Here is a 14,947-nt window from a genome sequence, read left to right on the forward strand (position 1 = left end):
AGGTAGAGGCGATCAGCATGGAAGCTACTGTCATTTGGAAATAGTGATACAGAAAAGAAAATTACTGGAGAAGAGGCCACAGGACCTGATGCCAGCCAAGCTTCCTTTTTATCTGCAGCTATGCAAGGGGGTTAGGTCTGACAGTCATTAAGTGCAAGTTGGTGTCCTCTGGTATAAAATGCTGGAGTGACAGTTTTATGGTCTACTCCATATGATTATACCCTGACACAGTAAGTACTTGCTAACAGGGTCTATTCCTTCCGGCAAGGGCTGGGCCCAGAATGAAAGAAGGAAATTCTGAATCAGACATAAATAAAATTACCTGCCTATTAGAATCCACCATCACCTGACTGGGAAAACAAGTCCTGGTCCCCACTGGGAGAAAACCAGAACACCCAGAAGCTTAAAGTTAGTCTTTTTTATGGTAGGGGGAGAACTAAGATTAAGAGCAGAACTGGCAGTATCAGCCCAGAGTTTTGTGTCGGCTTGATTTTGATCAAGGAATTATACCATCATCTGTATAGTACACTGGAATCTAATCTTCTAGATGGGGAATAACTGGTTATATATAACGAATGACCCATTTCTCTGCCTCCCCAAAAAGGTATATTAGAAGTAAGTCATAGCATGGCAGTGGACAAGATGGAAACCAAGAATAATGGGAGAATCTTAGAGGACTATTCGAATGTAGTACAGACTAGGGATACTGCATGTCAGGCCTGATGGCTTAATCGTAGTGGGAAGTACTTCCCACTAGCTCCAGCTTCCTATCAAGGAATCAATAATATCAGCATTATAGATTGCCAGGAAATATAACAAAAAGTTGAAAAGGTAGGGTAAGTCATCTTATAAGAATATGTCTCTCTTCAGTATGATGGCAAAAAAGACCCTTTTGAAATTAGTGGTGGCCAAGATATCACAACTGAGTAGCTAAGTTGATACTGATTCTACTTCTCAATGTTTGGTCACTATTATTCATGGATGTGACTCACATCCACTCTTCTGAACTGATTCATACTTTTAAGAAAAATGTTAAACAATATGCCCTGTTTTACTAATTTAAAAGACTGATTCATACTCAAAAAATTCTGGTTTATGATCTGATATGTCACTATTTATAAGAAATATTATAACAAAACCAGTGAAACACACCCTTCACAGATAATCAGAGAAATCTCTGAAACACCAATGGTGGGCTCTATCTCAAAAGTTCAAGCTACCTTCAAGGTCATATTACAAATAGAAATAGCATAAACCCCAAAACCTTTTTATTTCAGACATAGTAATTGATTAGGAGAGACCTTAGGAATGACCACCAATAAAAGCAACACTAAAACTTCAAGAACTATTTAGAACTCTCGGGGCGCCTGGGTGGCTCAGTGGGTTAAGCCTCTGCCTTTGGCTCAGGTCATGATCTCAGGGTCCTGGGATCCAGTCCTGCATGGAGCTCTCTGCTCGGCAGGGAGCCTGCTTCCTCCTCTCTCGCTCTCTGCCTGCCTCTCTGCCTACTTGTGATCTCATTCTCTGTCAAATAAATGAATAAAATCTTAAAAAAAAAAAAAAAAGAACTATTTAGAACTCTCAATCAAGGAATCACTAGTATTATCAAACTAAACCATGTCAACCTCAACAACCAACTATTGTTCAATTAAGTCTCAAATCCAAACTGAAAAAGGAAATCTACATGACTTGCCTCTACAATGTCAGGCCTAGGACTATTTTCTGATATTTATTGCTTTTTTTAAATTATCACATACAAAATGCATTTAGAGAAAAACTGCAAGTTCAAAAGAGTATAAAGAACAAAAGTGAAACTTCCCTACAATCCTAGCCCTGAGAGCCACATTAAAACTGTATTTTAGGGGCACCTGGGTGGCCCAGTTGGTTAAGCATCTGCCTTCAGCTCGGGTCATGATCCCAGGCTCCTGGGTTCAAGCCCCGGATAGGGCTCCCTACTCAGCAAGGAGCCTGCCTCTCCCTCTGCTTGTTCTTTCTCTCTGTCAAATAAATAAATATGGGCGCCTGGGTGGCTCAGTCATTGAGCATCTGCCTTTGGCTCGTCATTCCAGGGTCCTGAGATCGAGCCCCACATTGGGCTCCTTGCTTAGCAGGGAACCTGCTACTCCCTCTCCCACTTCCCCTGCTTGTGTTCCCTCTCTCACTGTATCTCCCTCTGTCAAATAAATAAATAAAATAAAGAAACAAAATGCTAATAAATAAATAAAACCTTAAAAAAATACAACTAAACTGTATTTCCTTAGAGTTTTTCTTCCTATGCTTAGCTGTATATAATTTATTCTTTTTTGTAAATATAATTTATTCTTTAGATAACTGAGATCATACTACCTATCACCTTAGGATCCTACTTTTTAAAGCTTCTTCATATAGATATCTCCTGTGTCTTAAACTATTAATTTATTTATTTTTAAAGATTTATTTATTCATTTGACAGACAGAGATCAGAAGTAGGCAGAGAGGCAGGCAGAGAGATAGGAGGAAGCAGGCTCCCCGCTGAACAGAGAGCCCAATACGAGGCTTGATCCCAGGACCCTGGAATCATGACCTGAGCCGAAGGCAGAGGCTTTAACCCACTGAGCCACTCAGGCGCCCATATCTTAAACTATTTAAAAGCATAGTACTCCATCACATGGAAATGACACAATTACCCATTCTTTCAAAATTTTTGCAATTTTTATCCACTATAATTAAAGTTTATACATAAATGTTCCTTTGCATCTCAACTTATTTTCCATGAATATCACCTAGAAGTAAAATTATTGAGTTAGAAAGGTTGTGCTAACTTAGACACCCCGACAGAATGTGTGAGTAGTCATCCAATCAAATCCTTGCCAGATACTAAATCACTTTTGTTTCACTTCTCAATTGCAACCAGTAATACCATCATTAATAATACAGCAGGTGTGCTATAACAAGCAGATATGTAGGGGCGCCTGGGTGGCTCAGTGGGTTGAGCCGCTGCCTTCGGCTCGGGTCATGATCTCGGGGTCCTGGGATCGAGTCCCACATCGGGCTCTCTGCTCGGCAGGGAGCCTGTTTCCTCCTCCTCTCTCTCTCTGCCTGCCTTTCTACCTACTTGTGATTTCTCTCTGTCAAATAAATAAATAAAATCTAAAAAAAAAAAAAAAAAAAAACAAGCAGATATGTATAAAAACTGAAAACAGCAGGGGGTGCCAGGGTGGCTAAGTCAGCTAGGCGTCCAACTCTTGATCTCAGCTCAGGTCTTGATCTCAGGGTCATGGGTTCAGACCCTGTGCAGGGGGGCTCCATGCTGGGCGTGGAGCCTTTAAAAAAATTGAAAATAGCAGAAAGTTGTAAAAATTAGTAGTCCTAAGGTCATTTGGTGTGGCAACATGTGTGCTGTTTCATTCTTTGACAAGACATAGGTAGAAATATCCTCACTAAAGAATGAAGTTTGAATACCTTAGAAAATTTAAATACCTTTGGAAAAGGAATAAACCAGTTTATCTCTCTACACCACCTTCCTGTATGTTTAACGTTGTAACTAAGGTAAATTCACATTATACCATTTGTTGCAAATGAGATTTCTATCTAATCTGCAGACCAAATTGCAGAGCCTCAGAATAGCTCAATAAATTGAGCAAGAATTATATAAATATGAAAAAGCTGGCATGCAGATAAGACCTGCAAAAGTAAATATGAGGTTCAAACATGCAAAAAGTATGCATCTGTTGGTATCTGCCACCAACCCTCAGTTGAAGACATATCTGAGGAATAAAATAAAGAAACAAAATGCTAATAAATAAATAAAACCTAAAACAGCCTAAAAACAAAAGTATATTTGGGCACCGGTGTGGCTCAGTTGGTTAAGCGTCTGCCTTCTGCTCAGGTCATGATCCCAGGGTCCTGGGATTGAGCCCCGCATCGCACCAGGCTCCCTGCTCAGTGGGGAGCCTGCTTCTCCGTCTCCCTCTCTCTCTGCCAGTCCCCATTTGTGCAGGCTCACTCGTTCTGTCAAATAAATAAATAAAATTTTTTTTTAAAAAAAAAAGTGTATTCACTCACTTTTATGTGACCCTATAAAATCAAATCTGCTAAAAAGTTCTAGAACAAAAGTAATGGGCTATTGTGCTGGTACTGAGAATGACTTCAAAAAAAGATATAAAGGCAATTCAGTGGGGGAAAAAATAACAGCCTTCTTAACAAATGATGCTGGTACAATTGGATATCCACATGCAAAAAGATTATCTTAGACCCTTAACTCACACCACATACAAATGGCAATGAATGAACCTTAGTTGGATCCTAAATTAGGACAAAAAGGAGGCGGGGCATTGGTGGCTCAGTGGTAGAATTCTTGCCTGCCTAAATTAGGACAAAAAGGGCAAAAATATTTTTAGGAAAATTAGAGAATTTTTGTATAAAGAGTAGACATCAGAAGCCTCTATGGAATTCTGTTAAATTTTTAGGTGTGATAGTTTTGTAATCCTATGTGAATTATACCATAAGGTAAAATACAACTGAAAAAAAAAAAAAAAAAAACCTTATATAAGAACACTGAATTTTAATTAGTAGGCCTGTTGTTACTAATAGCGTTGGTATATTAATCCTGAAATTTGCCTATGCACATGATAGGATAAAGCAAATGAGTACATAATTTGATATTCTTGGGAACAAGAGTTCTCACTGAGAGAAAAAGGAACATACAAATATGAAATGGCAGAAGGTGAGGAAAAACCCTGACATGAAAGTGTTAATTGGTAATAACAGTATGAACATATGAGTTAGGTATGTATGTTTGTTTTCCTAGTTCTGTCCATTCAAAGAACCAAAAAGCAATACTACTCCAGTAGCAATGAGCGTGACCAGTTCCAAGATCTTGATTTCTAAATGCTATTCCCCACTAAAACAAACCAGGGCTTGCTGGAGAAGTAACTTATTCTAAGACTGAGGCAGTGAAAGGACAAGATGCATGGAACATCTACCACCGAGAAAGGAAGGATTTATTAAAGAATGATGGGGACATGTCAAAAGGACACAGGATCTGGTTTAAAGGGAGTCTCAAAAGCCAAATTTGGGGAAATTTGAGCAAAGACAGTAACAGAGCTATATTATAAAAAACTGAGTTAAAGAAAGAATACATGAGGGGTGCCTGGGTTGCTCAGTCAGTTAAACATCAAACTCTTGATTTCAGCTCAGGTCATGATCTCAGGGCTGTGATATCAAGCCCCACATCAGGCTCTGTATTAGGTGTGGAGCCTGCTTAAGATACTCTCTCTTCCTCTCCCTCTGCCCCTTCCCACCCCCTGCACTCTCTCTCTCTCTCTCTCACTCCCTTAAAAAAAAAAAAAAGAGTATATCCAAATAATTGGGGTCAGAGAAACCTTCACAGCAAAGCTAAGAATAAGGGCTTCTTTAGAGGAGTAGTCATTTGTGAAAACATTTTGAAGGCATCTCACAAGTAACTACAGAAGACTGAACCTAAAAGAAAAGGCAGTGGAGGGACCTGTGAAGGTATCTCAGGACTAGGAAGTTACAGGATCATGTGATATGACAGCTAAAAGAAACCTAGAGACACAGTTTTCAGGGACACGTGGGCCATGGGGAACATGGTGGCAATAGACCTTGCTGAGATCACAGATGTGAACATCAATTCTCATGGCGTCTTCAACTGACATCTGTGACAAAGTACTGGGCAAGACACAGAAGAAGAGCTATAGTGCCTAGGAAGCAGGCCCATCTCCCACCAGACCCAGGACAAGAAGATCTACATGTATGTCTATTCAGTGGATTACGGTCATGCCCAACACTCCATCTCCATCAAGAAGATCAAAGCCATGTACCCTGAGTACGAGGTCACCTGGGCCAATGATGGCTACTGAGGTCTGCTTAAGGGGCCAGCTGTACCCCCTGACCAGACGCTGGAGACCAATACCAGCTTGGCCCAAGCACTCCGGTTTATCTCACATACAGGAATTAAAAACATTATCACCCCTGCTTCCCCCAACACCCCACCCCCCCCAAAAAAAAGAAAGAAAGAAAGAAAAGAGACCTAGAGACCATTTAGACTAACTCTCCCCTTTTATACATGAAGAAACTGAAGCAGACAGTAACAAGACTTCCAGAGTCACTCAGAGAGATAACAGCAAACCCAAATTTAGAACAAGGACTAATTATTTCATTACTCTTCTTAGAAAGTTTTAGCTATTAAAAGTACTACATTGTTGGGAGTGCCCGCCTGGCTCACTCAGTAGAGCCTGTGAACTTTGCTCTCAGGATCATGAGTTCAAGCCCTACACTGGGTGTAGAGATTATTTTTTTTTTTAAGTAGTACATCATTAAGTACTTAGAAAATGTAAGATGCAAAAAGGGGGTTAAATAGTCATAATGCCACAGATGAACAGATAAAGAAGATGTGGTATACATAATGGGATACTACTCAGCCATAAAAAAGAATGAAATTTTGCCATTTGCAATAACATGGATGGATCTAGAGGATATAATTGTAAGTGAAATGACTCAGTCAAAGACAAATACCATATTATTTTCACTTGTATGAGGAATTTAAGAAACAAAATGAACAAAGAAAAAATGAGACAAAAAAACAGACTCTTAAATACAGAGAACAAACTGGTGGTTACCAGAGGAGAGGTGAGTGGGGGAATAGGTGAAATAGCAGTAAGGGATTAAGAGTATACTTATCATGATGAGCAATGAGTAAATGAGCAATGTATAGAATTGCTGAATCACTATACTGTATACCTGAAACTAATATAACACTTTATGTTAATTATCTGAATTAAAACAAGAAGGAAAACAATAGGTAGTACCACATAAATGTTCTGAGGTTTGAGTCCTTCAAAATAACCTGCTGGACTTTCATTTGGAACTACTTACTGATTTCTTTTAGGTTAAAATTGGAAGAACAGGGGGCGCCTGGGTGGCTCAGTGGGTTAAAACCTCTGCCTTTGGCTCAGGTCGTGAACCCAGGGTCCTGGGATGGAGCCCCACATCGGGCTCTCTGCTCCGCAGGGAGCCTGCTTCCTCCTCTCTCTCTGCCTGCCTCTCTGCCTACCTGTGATCTCTGTCTGTCAAATAAATAAATAAAATCTTTTAAAAAATAAATAAATAAAATTGGAAGAACAACAACAAAAAAAGTCAATCCCTCATACCAGAGACAAATTTGATTAATATTTTGGTACTTCTATTTCCAGGTATTTTTCTCCTAAATTATATAAATACATTATATACATGTATTAATCTGCATGAGCTACCATAACAAAATGCCACAGATTGGGTGCTTAAACAGCAGAAATTTCTCAGTTTCCAGAGGCTTAAAAGTCAAAGATCAAGGTTCTGGTAGGGTTCAGTTTCTACTGAGAGCTCTCCTACCTTGCAAATGGCAACTGTCCTGCTATGTCCTCACATGGTAGAGAGAGCTCTGGTGTCTCTTCCTCTTTTTAAAAGGGAACCCATCCTTTCAGATTAGGGTCCCCCCATGACTTCATTTAACTTTAACACCTCCTCACAGGTTCTCTTTCCAAATACAATCACATTAGGGGTTAGGACTTCAATATATGAATGTTAGGGGAACACAATTCAGCCCACAGCATTCCACCTCTGGCCCCCTCAAAATTCATGTCTTTATCACATGCAAAATACATGTTTTCCATCTCATCAGCCCCACAAGTCTCAAATCCAGATCAACCCTAAAGTCTAAAATCCAAAGTCTCACTTAAATAGCAACTAATTAGATATTAGTGAGACTCCAGGTGATTCCTCCTGAGGCAAAATTCCTCTCCAGCTGCGAACCTGTGAAGCCAAACAAGTTACAATGGTGGAAGGGACAGGAATAAGTGAGAGATTCCCATTCTACAAGAAAGAAAAAGGAAAGAAGGAAGAGCTGACAGATACCAAGCAAGTCCAAAACCTAGCAAGGCAAATTATATTCAATGTTAAAGCTGTAGAATAATTCTCTTTGGTTGATGTCCCACCTTCCAGACCCACTTGGTTAGCAGCATTACCCCCACAGCTCTTCAGTATGGCCCTGCCACATGGCTTTCCTCAGGGGCCTCCCTCTAAAACAGAAGAGCATTGCCCACTGGGCCTGTGCTGGGAGTAGCAGCATTGATATTCTCTGAATCACCTTCCAGGTCATTCTTCCCTTTCTTCAAGAAAAGCACATGTTCACACCAAAATGATGCTACCATCTGATCCCGTAGAATCCAAGAAGCCAATAGCCTTCATTCCTTCCCTCTTTGTCTCCGTTAGTTGAAACTGGCATATATACACCATATATACAGGAAGTTTTATATAGTTTCTAAAAGATATTTTTAAAATAATCTCTACACCCAACTTGGGGCTTGAACTTATAACCCCAAGATCAAAGTCACACATACCTCTAAGCCAGCAGACACCCTTGTTTTATATACTTTTTAACTTAAAGATCTTTTTTTAAGATTTTATTTTATTTTGAGAGAGAAAAAGACGAGTATATGAGTGGGGAGGGGCAGAGGGAGAGGGAGAGATTCCCAAGCAGGTTCAATTTCACTACTGTGATATCATGACCTGAGCTAAAATCAAGAGTTGGATCCTTAACCAACTGACCCACCCAGGGGCCCCTTTAAAGTTTCATAAAACTGTCTATTATTCAAAGCATAATTTTAACTAATGCATAATACTCAATCTTATGATTATCATTTTCTATTAACTATAGTCATTTTTTAACTTTGTTATTTAAATATTCTGTAATCAACATCTTTATACACAAATCTTTATCTGCTTTTTGATTACTTATAATAAACTCCCAAAAATTCAATGACTGAACCGAATGATCTTCTGATTGGAAAAAATATATATACCACTGTAATAAATGACCAAAAAGGCAAGGATTTTTTTATGATTATTAAAGTATATTAAAAAATCAGGACAACTAAGTTAAATGTGTGATTCCTGACTGGATTATACAATGAGGGGGAAAAGAGCTATAAAAATATTTGGGGGATAACTAGGGAATTCTTAATATGCACCATATATTAGATAATATTATTGTGTCAGTTTTAAATTTCTTGATTCTGATCATGGTGGTTTGGTTATGTAGACTGTCCTAGCTCTAAGGAGATACATGCTAATGTGTCATGAAGTCTGAAGATTACATCCAAATGGACGGCTCCATACTGAGGTTGCCTGGGTGAGGCTCACCAGGTTGCTCTATCCACTGATTCATGATTTTCTGCCATTTCTTGGCAAAAATGGCAACTAATGGTGCTATTCTGAAGAGACCGGAACAGAAGGGTGCAGAAGTAGATGAAATTATTGAATATTTAAAGCAGCAAGTTGCTCTTCTTAAAGAGAAAGCAATTTTGCAGGAAACTTTGAGAGAAGAGAAGAAACTTCAAGTTGAAAATGCTCAATTAAAGAAAGAAATTGAAGAACTGAAACAGGAGCTAATTCAGGCAGAAATTCAAAATGGAGTGAAACAAATACCATTTCCATCTGATATCTGCTGCAAGCTAATTCCACAGTTTCTGAAAATGTGATACAGTCTAGATCAATAACAACTATAACTGCTGGTGCCAAAGAACAGATAGGAAGAGGAGCAGAAGAAAAGAAGATGAAAGATAAAACTGAAGTGGGGCGCCTGTGTGGCTCAGTGGGTTAAGCCGCTGCCTTCGGCTCAGGTCATGATCTCAGGGTCCTGGGATCGAGGCCCGCATCCATCGGGCTCTCTGCTCAGCAGGGAGCCTGCTTCCCTCTCTCTCTCTCTGCCTGCCTCTCCATCTACTTGTGATTTCTGTCTGTCAAATAAATAAATAAAATCTTAAAAAAAAAAAAAAAAAGATACAACTGAAGTGAAAGGAGAGAAAAAGGAGAAAAAACAGCAGTCAGTAGCAGGAAGCATTGACTCTAAGCCAGTAGATGTTTCTCGTCTGCATCTTCGAGTTGGTTTTATCATGACTGCCAGAAAACCCCCTAATGCAGATTCTTTATATGTGGAAGAAGTAGATGTTGGAGAAACAGTCCCAAGAACAGTTGTCAGTGGCCTGGTGAATCATGCTCCTTTGGAACATATGCAAAATTGGATGGTGAGGGACGCCTGGGTGGGTTAAAGCCTCTGCCTTCGGCTCAGGTCATGATCCCAGAGTCCTGGGATTGAGCCCCACATCAGGCTCTCTGCTTGGCAGGGAGCCTGCTTCCCCCCCCCCTCTGCCTACCTCTCTGCCTACTTGTGATCTCTGTCTGTCAAATAAATAAATAAAATATTTTTTTAAAAATCGGATGGTGGGGCGCCTGGGTGGCTCAGTGGGTTGAGCCTCTGCCTTCGGCTAAATAAAATCTTAAAAATAAAAATATAAAAATTGGATGGTGATTTCACTTTGTAACCTGAAACCTGCAAAGATGAGGGGGGTAATATCTCAAGCAATGGTGATGTGTGCTAGTTCACCTGAGAAAGTTGAAATCTTGGCACCTCCTAATGGGTCTGTTCCTGGAGACAGAACTGGTTTTGATGCTTTTTCTGGAGAGCCTGACAAGGAGCTGAATCCTAAGAAGAAGATTTGGGAGCAGATCCAGCCTGATCTCTTTACTAATGATGAGTGTGTGGCTACATACAAAGGAGCTCCCTTTGAGGTGAAAGGGAAGGGAGTGTGTAGGGCTCAAACTATAACTAACACTGGAATAATATAAAATTAAATGCTTCATTTAGTGGGGTACCTGGGTGGCTCAGTGGGTTAAAGCCTTTGCCTTCAGCTCAGGTCATGATCCCAGGGTCTTGGGATTGAGCCCTGCATGGGGTTCTCTGCTCTGCGGGGAGCCTGCTTCCCCCTCTCTCTCTGCCTGCCTCTCTGCCTACTTGTGATCTCTGTCTGTCAAATAAATAAAAAAAAATTTTTTTTTAATGCTTCATTTACTGAACTACATTGGAGAAAACTTTAATAACAATAGAAAGAAATACATTTGTCACTTGTAAAAAAAATATTATATCCAAATGATTCAGAAAATATGTGTATTTTTGTGTATGCATATATACAGAAGGAGAGAAATGAGAGGTTGGGACAAGGGAGAGCAAGTGTGGCAAGATGTTTACCACTGAATCTAGTAAAGGATAAATGGGCCCTCATTATACGGTCAACTTTTCTGTTTTGGGGTGTTTCTTTTTCCCAAAAGATAGGAACAGACTATTCACAGAAAAATAAATTAGCCAATAAACATATGAAAATTTTTAATTTTTTTTTTTTATTTGTCCAAGAGAGCTAGTGAGCACAAGCATGGGAGTGGCAGGCAGAGGGAGAAAGAAGGTGGAAGGAGAAGCAAGGAGCACAATGTAGGACTGGATCTCAGGACTCTGGGATGAGGACCTCAGCCAAAGGCAGATGCTTAACTGACTGAACCACCCAAGTGTCTCAAACCTATTGATTATTTATGGCCTTTTATTTCTACCAGCTCTCTTGGCATTTGATCTCCAATCACTGCAAGTGAACTTCAAAAAGGGTGCAGGGAGGAAAGGAAAGTGAAATCTCAATCACTACATTTCACATCTCATTAGCAGTCTTGGAGAAAGGTTGAAGAGATTAAAAAGGTCAAGAGTGCCTGGATGGCTCAGTCAGTTAAGCATCTGACTCAATTTGGCTCAGGTCACAATCTCAGGGTTGTGAGATCAAGCCCCATGTTGGGCTCTGTCCTGGTCATGGAGCTGACTGAGATTTTCTCTCTCTCTCTCCTTCTGCCCTCTCACTCTCTCTCTCTATCTTGCTAAAAGAAAAACTAAATAAATAAATAATTTAAAAGGTCAAAAATAACTCATTAGAATGAGTTCTGGAAAGGACCTATAGACTAATTCATAGCCTGGTTTTCAATTTAGATTCTTCTGGTCTCTTTTTTTTTTTTTAAGATTTTTTTAAGAGGGCGCCTGGGTGGCTCAGTGGGTTAAGCCGCTGCTTTCAGCTCAGGTCATGATCTCAGGGTCCTGGGATCGAGTCCCGCATCGGGCTCTCTGCTCAGCGGAGGGCCTGCTTCCCTCTCTCTCTGCCTGCCTCTCCGCCTACTTGTGATTTCTCTCTGTCAAATAAATAAATAAAATTAAAAAAAAAAAAAAAAAAAAAAAAAGATTTTTTTAAGATTTTTATTTATTTATTTATTTGACAGAGAGAGATGACAAGCAGGCAGAGAGGCAGACAGAGAGAGAGGAGGAAGCAGGCTCCCTGCTGAGCAGAGAGCCCGATGCGGGACTCGATCCCAGGACCATGAAATCATGACCTGAGCCGAAGGCAGCGGCTTAACCCACTGAGCCACCCAGGTGCCCTCTTCTGGTCTCTTATGACCCTAAATGTTTGATAAATTCGAAGTCCTATATAGAAAAAAAAAGTTAGCAATAAGTAAAGTGAAAAATTGCAGACTTACTCTAAAGAAAGAAAAAATGTTGAGGTCTGCCACTGGTCTTACTTTGATCAGAAAAGTAGCCTATAAAATGGAAGACAACCAATGGACTGACAAACCATGAATGGAATTTTCCTTCTCAGAAACACTATGAAGGTTATAATGGTTCCAAGTATTGGCTGTGGAGTCAGGTTGTCTGTGTTAGAATATTTACTTCACTACCTACTACCTATGTGATTTGTGTCAAATTACTCAATCTCTTTATGCCTCAGTTTCCTCATTTGAAAAATGGGACAACAGTAAAAACCATGTCTTAGGGTTATTTGTGAAGATTAAATAAATTAGTACATTTTAGTTCTGATGGCAGCATCTGGCATACCGTAAGATCTCAATTTATGTTACTATGATTACTATGGCTCTTAATATTACCCCTATTGCTACAATAACTACTACAACTACCACTTTCAACCAGCAGCTATTTAGAATTTGGCATCTGGTTCAGAAAAACTATACTAACACAAAAGAAGCACAAAACACACACACACAGTGGCTGAAAAAGTGAAAGACAAAGACTATACATCAGTCCTTTAGTGTCTCCTTAGGCTATTTTGAGAGATACTGAGAAGGGAGAACTACACCAATAAAACACAGCTCATTTCAAGAGTGAATCTTTGTAGTCTGGATAAATTAATCTCAAGAGAAATGACAAATTCTCTCAGTCATTCATCAAACTTTATTGTGGCTTTCTGTACTATGTATCAGGTATTAAGAAAGAGTCTAGAAATATAAAATAGAAGAATGTTTATGCCTATAAAAACTGTGTTCTTGCCAAAGAAATACAGATAGATTATAATATATAATGGGTTATACGATGAATGTATGCATAGGATACTATGGAAGTAGAGGAGAAACACCCAAACTAGACATGGGGGAGGGAGGAACAGCAGGAAGATTTCCCAGGGGTGAGGACACTGACACTGAACTTTAAAGAACAGTAACAGGTAAACGGGATAAAATGGGGGAAAAAAATCATTCCCCCATGGTAAAAGCTTTCACATGGAGATAAAAGATGAGCACCACTGCCCTGCTTATAGACACACAAAACCAAAAGGACTCTTCCAAACACTAATGACTAGATAACCACTGCAGATATGGGCCTGAATAGGTATGCCTCCAGAATATCTTTTGTTGACATCTCCACCCTCCCCAACTCAAAAAAAGCCATGTTTGGAGAACTGACAGAAAGCTTTGATCAATGATATTCAAAAACAAGTTTCTCACTTACAACACTGGGCGGCAGCAGTGGGCAATGGCTTCCTCTGGTTTTCTTCTTGACTGGAATACTAGAAGCAAAAAGGAGAAAGAAAAAAAAAACACAGATAAGAGGCCCAAATACAGGCCAAAAAACAAAAAACAAACAAACAAAAAAAAATCACAGCTGCTTGTGAAAAGATTTAGTGCTTGACTAGAGTTAAATTTTTATTTAACAGAAACAAGTCATCCTGCTGATTTCCCTGTACGATCCTGATATATAGGCCAGACTGTCAGATTATGGCCCTTGCCCAATTGAACAGGCTAACTAATGCAGGAGAGCAGAGAGACTGTTTTGATCAAAAGCACCTGGGTACGTACCAGCTCTGCCAGACAGCCGTAGAAGGCTTCAAGGAGCCTTAAAGAGCTTAGGTAACTCAGTCCTCTGAGTTTTCTTATGGATAACATACAGATTTCCCCATTTGGGTGATGGAACCGAAAACCTCTCTGAAACGGGAGTTTTCCCGTCTTTAAAAACATAATAGTGCTTCTTTCCTCACGAGGTCATGTGGGAGGTAAAATTACTTATTCAAGCATGTGATGCAACATCTCATACCAACTACAGTTCCCTTTCCATTCTAGCCTCCCCAACCCAACACCACCATCACAACCAAAAAAAAAAAAAAAAATACAGATTACTGAAGCCACTAAAAAAAAAAAAAAGTTCTGTAAAAGAAAGCATAACTAAATGCAAGTCTTGAGGATGGGCAAAATTTGTAAAGGCAAAACAAGAAAAAGGCATACACAAGTTAACAAAGGTACACAGTCTGAAAAACAAAATATTTTGATCAGAGCCTACTGGAGGATTCAAAAGACATAATTTGGTCCAGCAGTTTGCAAATATGAAATCTGGAGTTCTCATCCTGACTCTGCCACTTATTACTATGCTCTGATGTACTGGGCAAGACAGTTCTCTAACACTGCCAATGAATGAGTCACTCATTCAGCATAAAGTTCTTAAGAATCCATTATCTACAAAGGCCTTGACAGAGTTTGTACATCATGGTAAGGAGTTTGGATTTTATTCTAGTGTACTGGAAAGCCATTTATAATTTTAGACACAAAAGGGATATGATTCGATTACACTGTAAAAGTCTTTCTGGCTGCTGCATAAGGTGAACTATAGGGAACAAGAGGAAAAGACTAATTACTGCAATAATCCAGATGAAAGTTTATGGCAGCTTACATAGGAGATATTAATGGTAAAGGACATCTCAAGTAGTTGAACACAAAATACAAAACACTTTTTGTATGTAAATATAGTTTTATATGTGAAGTACTT

The 14,947-nt window shown here is 39.5% G+C and overlaps 2 protein-coding genes across 9 annotated transcripts in view; one reads left to right on the forward strand and one right to left on the reverse strand.

The window, feature by feature from the left end:
* UNC13B (unc-13 homolog B) overlaps positions 1 to 14,947 on the reverse strand; it is a 244,963-nt gene that overhangs the window by 128,014 nt on the left and 102,002 nt on the right. For all 8 annotated transcript variants that reach the window (XM_059142422.1, XM_059142421.1, XM_059142424.1 and 5 more), the window contains one exon: positions 13,640 to 13,697. In XM_059142422.1, the coding sequence (XP_058998405.1) occupies positions 13,640 to 13,697 (58 nt within the window). The remainder of the gene's footprint in view (positions 1 to 13,639; positions 13,698 to 14,947) is intronic.
* LOC131812641 (aminoacyl tRNA synthase complex-interacting multifunctional protein 1-like) lies at positions 9,204 to 10,691 on the forward strand. The gene is given in 4 exon segments (XM_059142438.1): positions 9,204 to 9,477; positions 9,480 to 9,623; positions 9,832 to 10,053; positions 10,334 to 10,691. Coding segments are annotated over 4 exon segments (972 nt in total). The 3' UTR covers positions 10,666 to 10,691.

This window comes from Mustela lutreola, chromosome 12 (assembly GCF_030435805.1).
Source record: "Mustela lutreola isolate mMusLut2 chromosome 12, mMusLut2.pri, whole genome shotgun sequence".
Classification (NCBI taxonomy): Eukaryota; Metazoa; Chordata; class Mammalia; order Carnivora; family Mustelidae; genus Mustela; species Mustela lutreola.